This window comes from Pseudophryne corroboree, chromosome 9 (genome assembly GCF_028390025.1).
Source record: "Pseudophryne corroboree isolate aPseCor3 chromosome 9, aPseCor3.hap2, whole genome shotgun sequence".
In the NCBI taxonomy this organism is placed as follows: Eukaryota; Metazoa; Chordata; class Amphibia; order Anura; family Myobatrachidae; genus Pseudophryne; species Pseudophryne corroboree.
The window spans coordinates 8,332,143-8,348,701 of NC_086452.1; the positions used below are offsets into that span (position 1 = coordinate 8,332,143).

Genomic DNA, 16,559 nt, shown 5'->3' on the forward strand with positions numbered 1-16,559 from the left:
AGCCATCCTGTGCCCCATCACACTATACAGCCATCCTGTGCCCCATCACACTATACAGCCATCCTGTGCCCCATCGCACTACACAGCCATCCTGTGCCCCACTACACTACACAGCCATCCTGTGCCCCACTACACTACACAGCCATTCTGTGCCCCATCACACTGCACAGCCATCCTGTGCCCCATCACACTGCACAGCCATCCTGTGCCCCACTACACTACACAGTCATCCTGTGCCCCACCACACTACACAGTCATCCTGTGCCCCACTACACTACACAGTCATCCTGTGCCCCACTACACTACACAGTCATCCTGTGCCCCACTACACTACACAGTCATCCTGTGCCCCACCACACTACACAGTCATCCTGTGCCCCACTACACTACACAGTCATCCTGTGCCCCACCACACTACACAGTCATCCTGTGCCCCACCACACTACACAGTCATCCTGTGCCCCTTTTTTTTGGGATGTAGTTCACAAGTTCTGTCTTATAACATTGCAGTTATTTTATGATAGAAATAAATGAATTGATAAACAACAAATGCACAGGAGCAGAATAATATAAAGCACCACACTCCGTGTAGTGCGTGGCTCCGCCTGTTGCGGTAGTCTGATTCTGCGAGCACACCCCATAGGCTGCCTTCTATAGATAATACGGGGAGACTGGCTGGACCTGTTCCTGCGCCTTTTTTCTACTTTTTGTTACTTCTTCATTCAGAAAATAAATGTAACACGATGATTATTTATATGTAGAACTGATTGTCCTGCTTTCCCCTTACATACCGTATTTCTGTAGGGTGTGACGCAGGTCATGTGACCTTATTATCACCAGAAGCCGATTTATATCACTATTAGGCATAATGCTTCCTGTAGCAGGGATGCGGTAACCATCCTTGCGGTCCGGATCCCGGAGGTCAGCATACCGAAGCTGGTGGCCAGAATGCCGGCAGAGGGGCCCAGGGCTATTCCCACTCATAGGTGACCATGACACCCTTAGAGTGGGGATAGAACCTGTGGCGAGCGCAGCGTGGCGAGTGCAGCAAGCCCGCACGTGGCTTTCCTTATCCAGCTTTCCGGCCTTGGTCTGCTGACCGCCGGGATCCCGAGCGCCGGTCACCCGACCCCAACCTGGAGCAATATGCCGAGTAATCGGCACATACAATTAGTTACTATTAGAACAATGGCAAAGAGCGTGATGGAGTTGAATCCTATCTGCTGAAGCTGACAGCCTAATACCACCTCTGGCTCTAATTATCTTTTTATGCATTTTAGGGAAAACTTGGAGATCGGGGACCACAGGGATTACCGGGGCCGCCGGGACCAGAGGTAACAGCCAATACTCCAATACTGTCATACTTACAGCTGCTGCTGATTGAGATCCTCAAGGGCGCTGTCCACTGTCTGACTCCTCATCATAGTCCCTGATGTCGGGAGACTCTTCTGCTGCAGTTATTAGTGTTAGTGGGTGATGTCAGTCACAGCCGGCAGCTGGTGCTGCAGTTATTAATGTTAGTGGGTGATGTCAGTCACAGCCGGCAGCTGGTGCTGCAGTTATTAGTGTTATTGAGTGATGTCAGTCACAGCCAGGTGCTGGTGCTGCAGTTATTAGTGTTAGTGGGTGATGTCAGTCACAGCCAGCAGCTGGTGCTGCAGTTATTATTGTTAGTGGGTGATGTCAGTCACAGCCGGCAGCTGGTGCTGCAGTTATTATTGTTAGTGGGTGATGTCAGTCACAGCCGGCAGCTGGTGCTACAGTTATTAATGTTAGTGGGTGATGTCAGTCACAGCCAGGTGCTGGTGCTGCAGTTATTAGTGTTAGTGGGTGATGTCAGTCACAGCCAGCAGCTGGTGCTGCAGTTATTATTGTTAGTGGGTGATGTCAGTCACAGCCGGCAGCTGGTGCTACAGTTATTAATGTTAGTGGGTGATGTCAGTCACAGCCAGGTGCTGGTGCTGCAGTTATTAGTGTTAGTGGGTGATGTCAGTCACAGCCGGCAGCTGGTGCTGCAGTTATTAGTGTTAGTGGGTGATGTCAGTCACAGCCAGGTGCTGGTGCTGCAGTTATTAGTGTTAGTGGGTGATGTCAGTCACAGCCGGCAGCTGGTGCTGCAGTTATTATTGTTAGTGGGTGATGTCAGTCACAGCCGGCAGCTGGTGCTGCAGTTATTAATGTTAGTGGGTGATGTCAGTCACAGCCAGGTGCTGGTGCTGCAGTTATTAGTGTTAGTGGGTGATGTCAGTCACAGCCGGCAACTGGTGCTGCAGTTATTAGTGTTAGTGGGTGATGTCAGTCACAGCCGGCAGCTGGTGCTGCAGTTATTAATCTTAGTGGGTGATGTCAGTCACAGCCAGGTGCTGGTGCTGCAGTTATTAGTGTTAGTGGGTGATGTCAGTCACAGCCAGGTGCTGGTGCTGCAGTTATTAGTGTTAGTGGGTGATGTCAGTCACAGCCAGGTGCTGGTGCTGCAGTTATTAGTGTTAGTGGGTGATGTCAGTCACAGCCGGTAGCTGGTGCTGCAGTTATTAGTGTTAGTAGGTGATGTCAGTCACAGCCAGGTGCTGGTGCTGCAGTTATTAGTGTTAGTGGGTGATGTCAGTCACAGCCAGGTGCTGGTGCTGCAGTTATTAATGTTAGTGGGGGATGTCAGTCACAGCCAGGTGCTGGTGCTGCAGTTATTAATGTTAGTGGGGGATGTCAGTCACAGCCAGGTGCTGGTGCTGCAGTTGTTAGTGTTAGTGGGTGATGTCAGTCACAGCCGGCAGCTGGTGCTGCAGTTATTAATGTTAGTGGGTGATGTCAGTCACAGCCGGCAGCTGGTGCTGCAGTTATTAGTGTTAGTGGATGATGTCAGTCACAACCGGCAGCTGGTGCTGCAGTTATTAATGTTAGTGGGTGATGTCAGTCACAGCCGGCAGCTGGTGCTGCAGTTATTAGTGTTAGTGGGTGATGTCAGTCACAGCCGGCAGCTGGTGCTGCAGTTATTAATGTTAGTGGGTGATGTCAGTCACAGCCGGCAGCTGGTGCTGCAGTTAGTAATGTTAGTGGGTGATGTCAGTCACAGCCGGCAGCTGGTGCTGCATTTATTAATGTTAGTGGGGGATGTCAGTCACAGCCAGGTGCTGGTGCTACAGTTATTAATGTTAGTGGGTGATGTCAGTCACAGCCGGCAGCTGGTGCTGCTGTTATTAATGTTAGTGGGTGATGTCAGTCACAGCCAGGTGCTGGTGCTGCAGTTATTATTGTTAGTGGGTGATGTCAGTCACAGACGGCAGCTGGTGCTGCAGTTATTATTGTTAGTGGGTGATGTCAGTCACAGCCGGCAGCTGTTGCTGCAGTTATTAGTGTTAGTGGGTGATGTCAGTCACAGCCAGGTGCTGGTGCTGCAGTTATTAGTGTTAGTGGGTGATGTCAGTCACAGCCGGCAGCTGGTGCTGCAGTTATTAATGTTAGTGGGTGATGTCAGTCACAGCCGGCAGCTGGTGCTGCAGTTATTAGTGTTAGTGGGTGATGTCAGTCACAGCCAGCAGCTAGTGCTGCAGTTATTAGTGTTAGTGGGTGATGTCAGTCACAGGCAGCAGCTGGTGCTGCAGTTATTTGTGTTAGTGGGTGATGTCAGTCGCAGCTGGTGCTGCAGTTATTAATGTTAGTGGGTGATGTCAGTCACAGCCGGCAGCTGGTGCTGCAGTTATTAGTGTTATTGGGTGATGTCAGTCACAGCCAGCAGCTGGTGCTGCAGTTATTAGTGTTAGCGGGTGATGTCAGTCACAGCCGGCAGCTGGTGCTGCATTTATTAATGTTAGCGGGTGATGTCAGTCACAGCCGGCAGCTGGTGCTGCAGTTATTAATGTTAGTGGGTGATGTCAGTCACAGCCGGCAGCTGGTGCTGCAGTTATTAATGTTAGGGGGTGATGTCAGTCACAGCCGACAGCTGGTGCTGCAGTTATTAATGTTAGCCGGTGATGTCAGTCACAGCCGGCAGCTGGTGCTGCAGTTATTAATGTTAGGGGGTGATGTCAGTCACAGCCGACAGCTGGTGCTGCAGTTATTAATGTTAGTTGGTGATGTCAGTCACAGTCGGCAGCTGGTGCTGCAGTTATTAATGTTAGTGGGTGATGTCAGTCACAGCCGACAGCTGGTGCTGCAGTTATTAATGTTAGTTGGTGATGTCAGTCACAGCCGACAGCTGCTGCTGCAGTTATTAGTATTAGTGGGTGATGTCAGTCACAGCCGGCAGCTGGTGCTGCAGTTATTAATGTTAGTGGGTGATGTCAGTCACAGCCGTCAGCTGGTGCTACAGTTATTAGTGTTATTGGGTGATGTCAGTCACAGCCAGCAGCTGTTGCTGCAGTTATTAGTGTTATTGGGTGATGTCAGTCACAGCCAGGTGCTGGTGCTGCAGTTACTAATGTTAGTGGGGGATGTCAGTCACAGCCGGCAGCTGGTGCTGCAGTTATTAATGTTAGTGGATGATGTCAGTCACAGCCGGCAGCTGGTGCTGCAGTTATTAGTGTTAGTGGGGGATGTCAGTCACAGCCAGGTGCTGGTGCTGCAGTTATTAGTGTTAGTGGGTGATGTCAGTCACAGCCGGCAGCTGGTGCTGCAGTTATTAATGTTAGTGGGTGATGTAAGTCACAGCCGTTAGCTGGTGCTACAGTTATTAGTGTTATTGGGTGATGTCAGTCACAGCCAGCAGCTGTTGCTGCAGTTATTAGTGTTATTGGGTGATGTCAGTCACAGCCAGGTGCTGGTGCTGCAGTTACTAATGTTAGTGGGGGATGTCAGTCACAGCCGGCAGCTGGTGCTGCAGTTATTAATGTTAGTGGATGATGTCAGTCACAGCCGGCAGCTGGTGCTGCAGTTATTAGTGTTAGTGGGGGATGTCAGTCACAGCCAGGTGCTGGTGCTGCAGTTATTAGTGTTAGTGGGTGATGTCAGTCACAGCCGGCAGCTGGTGCTGCAGTTATTAGTGTTAGTGGGGGATGTCAGTCACAGCCAGGTGCTGGTGCTGCAGTTATTAGTGTTAGTGGGTGATGTCAGTCACAGCCGGCAGCTGGTGCTGCAGTTATTAATGATGTTGGGTGATGTCAGTCACAGCCAGCAGCTGGTGCTGCAGTTAATAATGTTAGTGGGTGATGTCAGTCACAGCCGGCAGCTGGTGCTGAGATTATTAGTGTTAGTGGGTGATGTCAGTCACAGCCGGCAGCTGGTGCTGCCGTTATTAGTGTTAGTGGGTGATGTCAGTCACAGCCGGCAGCTGGTGCTACAGTTATTAATGTTAGTGGGTGATGTCAGTCACAGCCGGCAGCTGGTGCTGCAGTTATTATTGTTAGTGTGTGATGTCAGTCACAGCCAGGTGCTGGTGCTGCAGTTATTAATGTTAGTGGGTGATGTCAGTCACAGCCGGCAGCTGGTGCTGCAGTTATTAGTGTTAGTGGGTGATGTCAGTCACAGCCAGCAGCTAGTGCTGCAGTTATTAGTGTTAGTGGGTGATGTCAGTCACAGGCAGCAGCTGGTGCTGCAGTTATTAGTGTTATTGGGTGATGTCAGTCACAGCCAGCAGCTGGTGATGCAGTTATTAGTGTTAGCGGGTGATGTCAGTCACAGCCGGCAGCTGGTGCTGCATTTATTAATGTTAGCGGGTGATGTCAGTCACAGCCGGCAGCTGGTGCTGCAGTTATTAATGTTAGTGGGTGATGTCAGTCACAGCCGGCAGCTGGTGCTGCAGTTATTAATGTTAGGGGGTGATGTCAGTCACAGCCGACAGCTGGTGCTGCAGTTATTAATGTTAGTTGGTGATGTCAGTCACAGCCGGCAGCTGCTGCTGCAGTTATTAGTGTTAGTGGGTGATGTCAGTCACAGCCGACAGCTGGTGCTGCAGTTATTAATGTTAGTTGGTGATGTCAGTCACAGCCGGCAGCTGGTGCTGCATTTATTAATGTTAGCGGGTGATTTCAGTCACAGCCGGCAGCTGGTGCTGCAGTTATTAATGTTAGTGGGTGATTTCAGTCACAGCCGGCAGCTGGTGCTGCAGTTATTAATGTTAGTGGGTGATGTCAGTCACAGCCTGCAGCTGGTGCTGCAGTTATTAGTGTTAGTTGATGATGTCAGTCACAGCCAGCAGCTGGTGCTGCAGTTATTAATGTTAGTGGGTGATGTCAGTCACAGCCGGCAGCTGGTGCTGCAGTTATTAGTGTTAGTGGGTGATGTCAGTCACAGCCAGCAGCTGGTGCTGCAGTTATTAATGTTAGTGCTGTATTAAATCTAGCAGCTCCATTGCCAGAGTTTTGCAACTTGCAGTCTCTTACATTTGGTCCTGTGTACTCAGCCTCTCTTGTAGCACCACAGTAACCTACACAGTACATGCCGGGGGCTATCCTATAAGACCTGATGCTGGCATACTTTTCCCCCGATGCTTCAGGTGGTTCAGGCACCCGAAGCATAATCCGCCACAAAGGGCCGTCGGAGCCGCGATAACACTTGGGATATGGGACTATATCTGATTTTGTGTTTTCGTGTGAGCTTGGGTCCAGTTTAACTGGATACCGTGATCATTTCTATTGTTCATTAATCACAATATCCGTTTGTTTTTATCGTCTGAAATCGCATCAGGGCTAATAGACTACGACCCATTATCTTTTAAATAATTCTAGTCAGACAGATAATTGTCCACCTTAAAAACAACTAACTTTAATTAGAATAAATGCCATAATTTCTGTGGCTTAAATACATTTAATCAGGGGGATCGCTAGATAAAATTAGGCTCCACAGCAACTGCCTGTAAATCCCTTAGGTACCATCCAATGGTAAAAAATCTATAGAACACATGGAACTTCAATAGGGAAGGTGGGTTAGGATAAGGTTGCGGGGGGAGGGTTAGGATAAGGCTGCTGGGGGAGGGTTAGGGTAAGGCTGCAGGTGGAGGGTTAGGGTAAGGCTGCGGGGGGAGGGTTAGGGTAAGGCTGCAGGGGGAGGGTTAGGATAAGGCTGCGGGAGGGGAGGGTTAGGATAAGGCTGCGGGGGGAGTGTTAGGATAAGGCTGCGGGGGGAGGGTTAGGATAAGGCTGCAGGGGGAGGGTTAGGATAAGGCTGCGGGAGGGGAGGGTTAGGATAAGGCTGCGGGGGGAGTGTTAGGATAAGGCTGCGGGGGGAGGGTTAGGATAAGGCTGCAGGGGGAGGGTTAGGATAAGGCTGCGGGAGGGGAGGGTTAGGGCTATAACACACACTCCGGTTTTCCCCGGATGGCAAAAAGCCGGACAAACTTTGTCCGGCTTTTTGCCATCCGGGAGAAACCGGCAGAGTCTGTCACACAGGACGGCTTTGAGCCGTGTGTGATGCTGTGCGCATGCGCAGCATCAGACACGGCTTCAGAAAAAAACGTTGGGTGTGAAAGCTCCCCTTCACACACACGGTTTACTGGCTACAAAGACGGCCCGGCGCCCGCCCGGCAGCCGGACCTTCCAGTGGTGAGACCCGGCTGCAACCCGGCAGCCGGGCCGGGGCCGTGCAGTGTCAAGGGACCCTACCCCTCACACTGTTAACTACAATGCCGGCACGGGAAAAAGCCGTCCGGCTTTTTCCCGGCCGGCAAGAGCCGGGTAGTGTGTTTTAGCCCTTAGGGTAAGGCTACAGGGGGAGGGTTAGGATAAGGCTGCGGGGGGAGGGTTAGGATAAGGCTGCGGGGGGAGGGTTAGGATAAGGCTGCATGGGGAGGGTTAGGGTAAGGCTGCGGGAGTGGAGGGTTAGAGTTAGGCTGCAGGAACGGAGGGTTAGGATAAGGCTGCAGGGGGAGGGTTAGGATAAGGCTGCGGGAGGGGAAGGTTAGGATTAAGCTGCGGGGGGAGGGTTAGAGTTAGGCTGCAGGGGGAGGGTTAGGATAAGGCTGCAGGGGGAGGGTTAGGATAAGGCTGCGGGGGGAGGGTTAGGATAAGGCTACGGGGGGAGGGTTAGGATAAGGCTGCGGGGGGAGGGTTAGGATAAGGCTGCGGGGGGAGGGTTAGGGTAAGGCTGCGGGAGGGGAGGGTTAGGGTTAGGCTGCAGGAACGGAGGGTTAGGATAAGGCTGCAGGGGGAGGGTTAGGATAAGGCTGCAGGGGGAGGGTTAGGATAAGGCTGCAGGGGGAGGGTTAGGATAAGGCTGCGGGAGGGGAGGGTTAGGATTAAGCTGCGGGGTTAGGGTTAGGCTGCAGAGGGAGGGTTAGGATAAGGCTGCGGGGGGAGGGTTAGGATAAGGCTGCAGCAGGGGAGGTTTAGGATTAAGCTAAGGGGGGAGGGTAAGGGTTAGGCTGCAGGGGGAGGGTTAGGATTAGGCTGCAGGGGGAGGGTTAGGATAAGGCTGCTGGGGGGAGGGTTAGGATAAAGCTGCGGGGGGAGGGTTAGGATAAGGCTGCGGGGGGGGGAGGGTTAGGATAAGGCTTCGGGGGGAGGGTTAGGATTAAGCTGCTGGAGGGGAGGGTGAGGGTTAGGCTGATGGAGGGGGAGGTTAGGGTTAGGCTGTGGGAGGGGAGGGTTAGGGTTAGACCATGGGAGGGGACGTTAGAGTTAGGCTTCGGAAGGAGAGAGTTAGGGTTAGGCTGCGGGAGGGTTGGGTTAGGGTTAGGCTGTGGGAGGAGTGGGTTAGGGTTACACCACAGGAGGGGACGGTTAGGCTACAGGGGTTAGCAATAAGGTTAGGCTTGTGTTTTGGAGTTAGTGATAGGGTTAGGCTTGTGTTTTGGGGTTAGCGATAGGGTTAGGCTTGTGTTTTGGGGTCAGCAATAAGGTTAGGCTTGTGTTTTGGGGTTAGCGATAGGGTTAGGCTTGTGTTTTGGGGTTAGCGATAGAGTTAGGCTTGTGTTTTGGGGTTAGCGATAGGGTTAGGCTTGTGTTTTGGGGTTAGCGATAGGGTTAGGCTTGTGTTTTGGGGTTAGCGATAGGGTTAGGCTTGTGTTTTGGGGTTAGCGATAGGGTTAGGCTTGTGTTTTGGGGTTAGCGATAGGGTTAGGCTTGTGTTTTGGGGTTAGCGATAGGGTTATGCTTGTGTTTTGTGGTTAGCGATAGGGTTAGGCTTGTGTTTCGTTGGTCAGGGTTAGGTTTATGAGTTAGCAGTAGGGTTATGGTTACCTTATACTGTGATGACATTCTGACCTTGTTGACATATTCACGTCGGTATTAGGAATGCTGACATGGTGTATGTAGTCCTAATATGCAGCTCCCGTACTGCATATATGGCAGTCTAGCTGGGGGGAACGCTGACGCCATATGGTGATGGGATGCCAGCTCCTGTCCCGGGAGACCATTGTCTGATTATGACATTCCCGCAGATCTAGGCGAGGAACGTATTAAACGCTGCAGCTATTTCTCATACGTGACCGATATACAGGGGCTAACAGCTGTGACATGTAAGACAGGGCAGCATATCATTATGTCCCTGTCTGTGTCACGCTTTCTATACGTTCTGTAGAATGATGTCAGTTATTGCTCACACTGAGTTCTACGCCACTAAGATAAATGCGCTGCGCAGAAGCGCGTTGTGAGGGGATGATAGATGTGTAGATGCATCAGGGCCCTCTGCACACACGTACTGCAGGCTGGCCACCATGGATGGTCATATGACGGTGATAATGTCCTAAAGCTTCCCCCGACTGAAGGCGTGCAGATTTACTCTCATAGACCCCGTCATACCCGTCCTCCGCTCCAGCTGGTTTATATTGCAGTCTGTAAATGGTTTGCAGGGTTCCTCAGACCTCATCCTTCTTACATACTAACCATCTGCTTCCCTCATCCCCCCAGGTGACTCTGTGTCATTAATCCAGAAGCTTCCTGTACTCAGCACTTGTTACAGGACTGTACTCAGATCTCATCTGCTCACCGTACAGCCCGAGCACACTGTCCTTATACAGTACACACACAGAGCACGCCTTATACAGTACACACTCAGAGCATGCCTTATACAGTACACACTCAGACAGAGCACGCCTTATACAGTACACACTCAGAGCACGCCTTATACAGTACACACTCAGACAGAGTACGTCTTATACAGTACACACTCAGGCAGAGCACGCCTTATACAGTACACACTCAGAGCATGCCATTTACAGTACATACTCAGACAGAGCACGCCTTATACAGTACACACTCAGAGCATGCCATATACAGTACACACTCAGGCAGAGCACGCCGTATACAGTACACACACAGAGCATGCCATATACAGTACACACTCAGGCAGAGCACGCCTTATACAGTACACACTCAGAGCATGCCATATACAGTACACACTCAGGCAGAGCACGCCTTATACAGTACACACTCAGAGCATGCCATATACAGTACACACTCAGGCAGAGCACGCCTTATACAGTATACACTCAGAGCATGCCATATACAGTACACACTCAGGCAGAGCACGCCTTATACAGTACACACTCAGAGCATGCCATATACAGTACACACTCAGGCAGAGCACGTCTTATACAGTATACACTCAGACAGAGTACGTCTTATACAGTACACACTCAGGCAGAGCACGTCTTATACAGTACACACTCAGGCAGAGCACGCCTTATACAGTACACACTCAGAGCATGCCATATACAGTACACACTCAGGCAGAGCACGCCTTATACAGTACACACTCAGAGCATGCCATATACAGTACACACTCAGGCAGAGCACGCCTTATACAGTACACACTCAGACAGAGTACGTCTTATACAGTACACACTCAGAGCATGCCATTTACAGTACATACTCAGACAGAGCACGCCTTATACAGTACACACTCAGAGCATGCCATATACAGTACACACTCAGGCAGAGCACGCCGTATACAGTACTCACACAGAGCACGCCTTATACAGTACACACTCAGAGCACGCCTTATACAGTACACACTCAGACAGAGTACGTCTTATACAGTACACACTCAGAGCATGCCATATACAGTACACACTCAGCAGAGCATGCCTTATACAGTACACACTCAGAGCATGCCATATACAGTACACACTCAGGCAGAGCACGTCTTATACAGTACACACTCAGACAGAGCACGCCTTATACAGTACACACTCAGACAGAGCACGCCTTATACAGTACACACTCAGAGCATGCCATATACAGTACACACTCAGACAGAGCACGCCTTATACAGTACACACTCAGACAGAGTACGTCTTATACAGTACACACTCAGACAGAGCATGCCTTATACAGTACACACTCAGGCAGAGCACGCCTTATACAGTACACACTCAGGCAGAGCACGCCTTATACAGTACACACTCAGGCAGAGCACACCTTATACAGTACACACTCAGGCAGAGCACGCCTTATACAGTACACACTCCGGCAGAGCACGCCTTATACAGTATACACTCACGCAGAGCACGCCTTATACAGTACACACTCCGGCAGAGCACACCTTATACAGTATACACTCAGGCAGAGCACGCCTTATACAGTATACACTCAGGCAGAGCACGCCTTATACAGTATACACTCAGGCAGAGCACGCCTTATACAGTACACACTCAGGCAGAGCATGCCTTATACAGTACACACTCAGGCAGAGCACGCCTTATACAGTGTACCTCAGGCAGAGCACGCCTTATACAGTATACACTCAGGCAGAGCACGCCTTATACAGTATACACTCAGGCAGAGCACGCCTTATACAGTACACACTCAGGCAGAGCACGCCTTATACAGTACACACTCAGGCAGAGCACGCCTTATACAGTGTACCTCAGGCAGAGCACGCCTTATACAGTACACACTCATTCAGAGCACGCCGTATACAGTATACACTCAGGCAGAGCACACTTTATACAGTACACACTCAGGCAGAGCACACTTTATACAGTACACACTCAGGCAGAGCACGCCTTATACAGTACACACTCAGGCAGAGCACGCCTTATAGAGTACACACTCAGGCAGAGCACACTCAGGCAGAGCACGCCTTATACAGTACACACTCAGGCAGAGCACACCTTATACAGTACACACTCAGGCAGAGCACACCTTATACAGTACACACTCAGGCAGAGCACGCCTTATACAGTATACACTCACCAGAGCACGCCTTATACAGTACACACTCCGGCAGAGCACGCCTTATACAGTACATACTAAGGCAGAGCACACCTTATACAGTATACACTCAGGCAGAGCACGCCTTATACAGTACACACTCAGGCAGAGCACGCCTTATACAGTTCACACTCAGGCAGAGCACGCCTTATACAGTACACACTCAGGCAGAGCACGCCTTATACAGTACACACTCAGGCAGAGCACGCCTTATACAGTATACACTCACCAGAGCACGCCTTATACAGTACACACTCCGGCAGAGCACGCCTTATACAGTACATACTAAGGCAGAGCACACCTTATACAGTATACACTCAGGCAGAGCACGCCTTATACAGTATACACTCAGGCAGAGCACGCCTTATACAGTACACACTCAGGCAGAGCACGCCTTATACAGTTCACACTCAGGCAGAGCACGCCTTATACAGTACACACTCAGGCAGAGCACGCCTTATACAGTGTACCCTCAGGCAGAGCACGCCTTATACAGTACACACTCATTCAGAGCACGCCGTATACAGTATACACTCAGGCAGAGCACACCGTATACAGTACACACTCAGGCAGAGCACGCCTTATACAGTATACACTCAGGCAGAGCACACCTTATACAGTACACACTCAGGCAGAGCACACCTTATACAGTACACACTCAGGCAGAGCACTCCTTATACAGTATACATTCGGACAGAGCACACCTTATACAGTACACACTCAGGCAGAGCACACTTTATACAGTACACACTCAGGCAGAGCACTCCTTATACAGTATACATTCGGGCAGAGCACTCCTTATACAGTACACACCCAGGCAGAGCACGCCTTATACAGTACACACTCAGGCAGAGCACACCTTATACAGTATACACTCAGACAGAGTACGTCTTATAACGTAAACACTCAGACAGAGCATGCCTTATACAGTACACACTCAGGCAGAGCACGCCTTATACAGTACACACTCAGGCAGAGCACACCTTATACAGTACACACTCAGGCAGAGCACGCCTTATACAGTACACACTCAGGCAGAGCACACCTTATACAGTACACACTCAGGCAGAGCACGCCTTATACAGTGTACCTCAGGCAGAGCACGCCTTATACAGTACACACTCAGGCAGAGCACGCCTTATACAGTACACACTCAGGCAGAGCACACCTTATACAGTACACACTCAGGCAGAGCACGCCTTATACAGTACACACTCAGGCAGAGCACGCCTTATACAGTACACGCTCAGGCAGAGCACGCCTTATACAGTGTACACTCAGGCACGCCTTATACAGTACACACTCAGGCAGAGCACGCCTTATACAGTGTACCTCAGGCAGAGCACGCCTTATACAGTACACACTCAGGCAGAGCACGCCTTATACAGTACACACTCAGGCAGAGCACACCTTATACAGTACACACTCAGGCAGAGCACGCCTTATACAGTACACACTCAGGCAGAGCACGCCTTATACAGTACACGCTCAGGCAGAGCACGCCTTATACAGTGTACACTCAGGCACGCCTTATACAGTACACACTCAGGCAGAGCACGCCTTATACAGTGTACCTCAGGCAGAGCACGCCTTATACAGTACACACTCAGGCAGAGCACGCCTTATACAGTACACACTCAGGCAGAGCACACCTTATACAGTACACACTCAGGCAGAGCACGCCTTATACAGTACACACTCAGGCAGAGCACGCCTCATACAGTACACGCTCAGGCAGAGCACGCCTTATACAGTGTACACTCAGGCACGCCTTATACAGTACATACTCAGGCAGAGCACACCTTATACAGTATACACTCAGGCAGAGCACGCCTTATACAGTATACACTCAGGCAGAGCACGCCTTATACAGTACACACTCAGGCAGAGCACGCCTTATACAGTACACACTCAGGCAGAGCACGCCTTATACAGTACACACTCAGGCAGAGAACGCCTTATACAGTACACACTCAGGCAGAGCACTCCTTATACAGTACACACTCAGGCAGAGCACGCCTTATACAGTATACATTCAGGCAGAGCACGCCTTATACAATATACACTTAGGCAGAGCATTCTATATGAATATACGCTCAGGCAGAGCACTCTATATGAGTATACGCTCAGGCAGAGCATTCTATATGAGTGTACGCTCAGGTAGAGCACTCAATATGAGTGTACGCTCAGGTAGAGCACTCTATATGAGTATACGCTCAGGCAGAGCATTCTATATGAGCGTACGCTCAGGTAGAGCATTCTATAAGAGTGTACGCTCAGGCAGGGCATTCTATATGAGTATACACTCAGGCAGAGCATTCTATAAGTGTACGCTCAGGCAGGGCATTCTATATGAGTATACACACAGGCAGAGCATTCTATATTGTGGTGTTTTGCACTATATAGTGTGAATAAGGGCACATTTGTGTGAGTGCAGCAGCTTTTGCAGTGCCAGGTGTGAGATACGGGCACACTGTAGTGTGTGTAATAGGGTCTGGAGACAGATTGGTTGGGGGGAGCAGCATGGCAGCTATGCAGCGGGTATGAGCGTTTGCTGACTGCTATAAGTATCTAGGTCTAGGATGGTGTCAGACATTCCTGTACACCTGCATGAGACCTGTTCTCACAGCACCAGACTGCTCACTGAGCATTGAGTCTGGCTGCCGTGTATGTGGCCGGCATGGTTGGCTGATGTGGCTCTAGGTTCCCTTCAGTCCTGGGCCCTAGCTGTGCCTCTGACCCCCCTTCTACAGTTCCCGTTAGTACGGTGTGCGTTCAGTCACTGTATGGAGCCGGCTGCCGTAGAACAGATGTCGCCCTTATACCACTAACCCTAGTTGCTAGATAGACTCATTTACGGTTCTGCTTGCGTCCTCAGAATTGGTGCTGTGACCTTAGTCCGGTACCTCCTGGTCATACTGTACCTCCTGGTCGTACCCAGGCCACTCAGCGCCCCCTGCTGTCCATGGTAATCTGTTTACCTCCACTCTGGCTCAGCCAAAGGGGAAGAGTGATGGTGCATGGGTGGTCAGGAGCATTGTCATCTCCAGGTGCAGTCACATGGTCCTATGGCTGGAAGTTGGTCCAGTAGGACTGCAGCTTCCATCTCCAGGTGCAGTCACATGGTCCTATGGCTGGAAGTTGGTCCAGTAGAACTGCAACTTCCATCTCTAGGTGCAGTCACATGGTCCTATGGCTGGAAGTTGGTCCAGTAGGACTGCAGCTTCCATCTCTAGGTGCAGTCACATGGTCCTATGGCTGGAAGTTGGTCCAGTAGAACTGCAGCTTCCATCTCTAGGTGCAGTCACATGGTCCTATGGCTGGAAGTTGGTCCAGTAGAACTGCAGCTTCCATCTTTAGGTGCAGTCACATGGTTCTATGGCTGGAAGTTGGTCCAGTAGGACTGCAGCTTCCATCTCTAGGTGCAGTCACAGGGTCCTATGGTTGGAAGTTGGTCCAGTAGGACTGCAGCTTCCATGAAGTTGTCCCAGTAGGACTGCAGCTTCCATCTCCAGGTGCAATCGCATGGTCTTATGGCTGGAAGTTGTTCCAGTAGGACTGCAGCCTCCATCTCCAGGTGCAGACGCATGGTCTTATGGCTGTAAGTTGTTCCAGTAGGACTGCAGTTTCCATCTCCAGGTGTAGTCACATGGTCCTATGGCTGGAAGTTGGTCCAGTAGGAGAGCAGCTTCCATCTCTAGGTGCAGTCACATGGTCCTATGGCTGGAAGTTGGCCCAGTAGGACAGCAGCTTCCATCTCCAGGTGCAGTCACATGGTCCTATGGCTGGAAGTTGGTCCAGTAGGACTGCAGCTCCATCTCTAGGTGCAGTCACATGGTCCTCTGGCTGGAAGTTGTTCCAGTAGGACTGCAGCTTCCAACTCCAGGTGCAGTCACATGGTCCTATGGCTGGAAGTTGGTCCAGTAGGACTGCAGCTTCCATCTCTAGGTGCAGTCACATGGTCCTATGGCTGGAAGTTGGTCCAGTAAGACTGCAGCTTCCATCTCCAGGTGCAGTCACATGGTCCTATGGCTGGAAGTTGGTCCAGTAGGACAGCAGCTTCCATCTCCAGGTGCAGTCGCATGGTCTTATGGCTGTAAGTTGTTCCAGTAGGACTGCAGCTTCCATCTCCAGGTGCAGTCGCATGGTCTTATGGCTGAAAGTTGTTCCAGTAGGACTGCAGCTTCCATCTCCAGGTGCAGTCATATGGTCCTATGGCTGGAAGTTGGTCCAGTAGGACTGCAACTTCCATCTCCAGGTGCAGTCACATGGTCCTATGACTGGAAGTTGGTCCAGTAGGACTGCAGCTTCTATCTCCTGGTGCAGTCACATGGTCCTATGGCTGGAAGTTGGTCCAGTAGGACTGCAGCTTCCATCTCCAGGTGCAGTCACATGGTCCTATGGCTGGAAGATGGTCCAGTAGGACTGCAGCTTCCATCTCCAGGTACAGTCGCATGGTCCTATGGCTGTAAGTTG

The 16,559-nt window shown here is 50.9% G+C and overlaps 1 protein-coding gene across 4 annotated transcripts in view; it reads left to right on the forward strand.

The window, feature by feature from the left end:
• COL24A1 (collagen type XXIV alpha 1 chain) overlaps window positions 1-16,559 on the forward strand; it is a 767,149-nt gene that overhangs the window by 334,402 nt on the left and 416,188 nt on the right. For all 4 annotated transcript variants that reach the window (XR_010186531.1, XM_063938932.1, XM_063938934.1 and 1 more), the window contains exon 19: window positions 1,281-1,334. Coding sequence is in view for 3 of the 4 variants with exons in the window: in XM_063938932.1 (XP_063795002.1) it covers window positions 1,281-1,334 (54 nt within the window). In the remaining variant the exon portion in view is untranslated. The remainder of the gene's footprint in view (window positions 1-1,280; window positions 1,335-16,559) is intronic.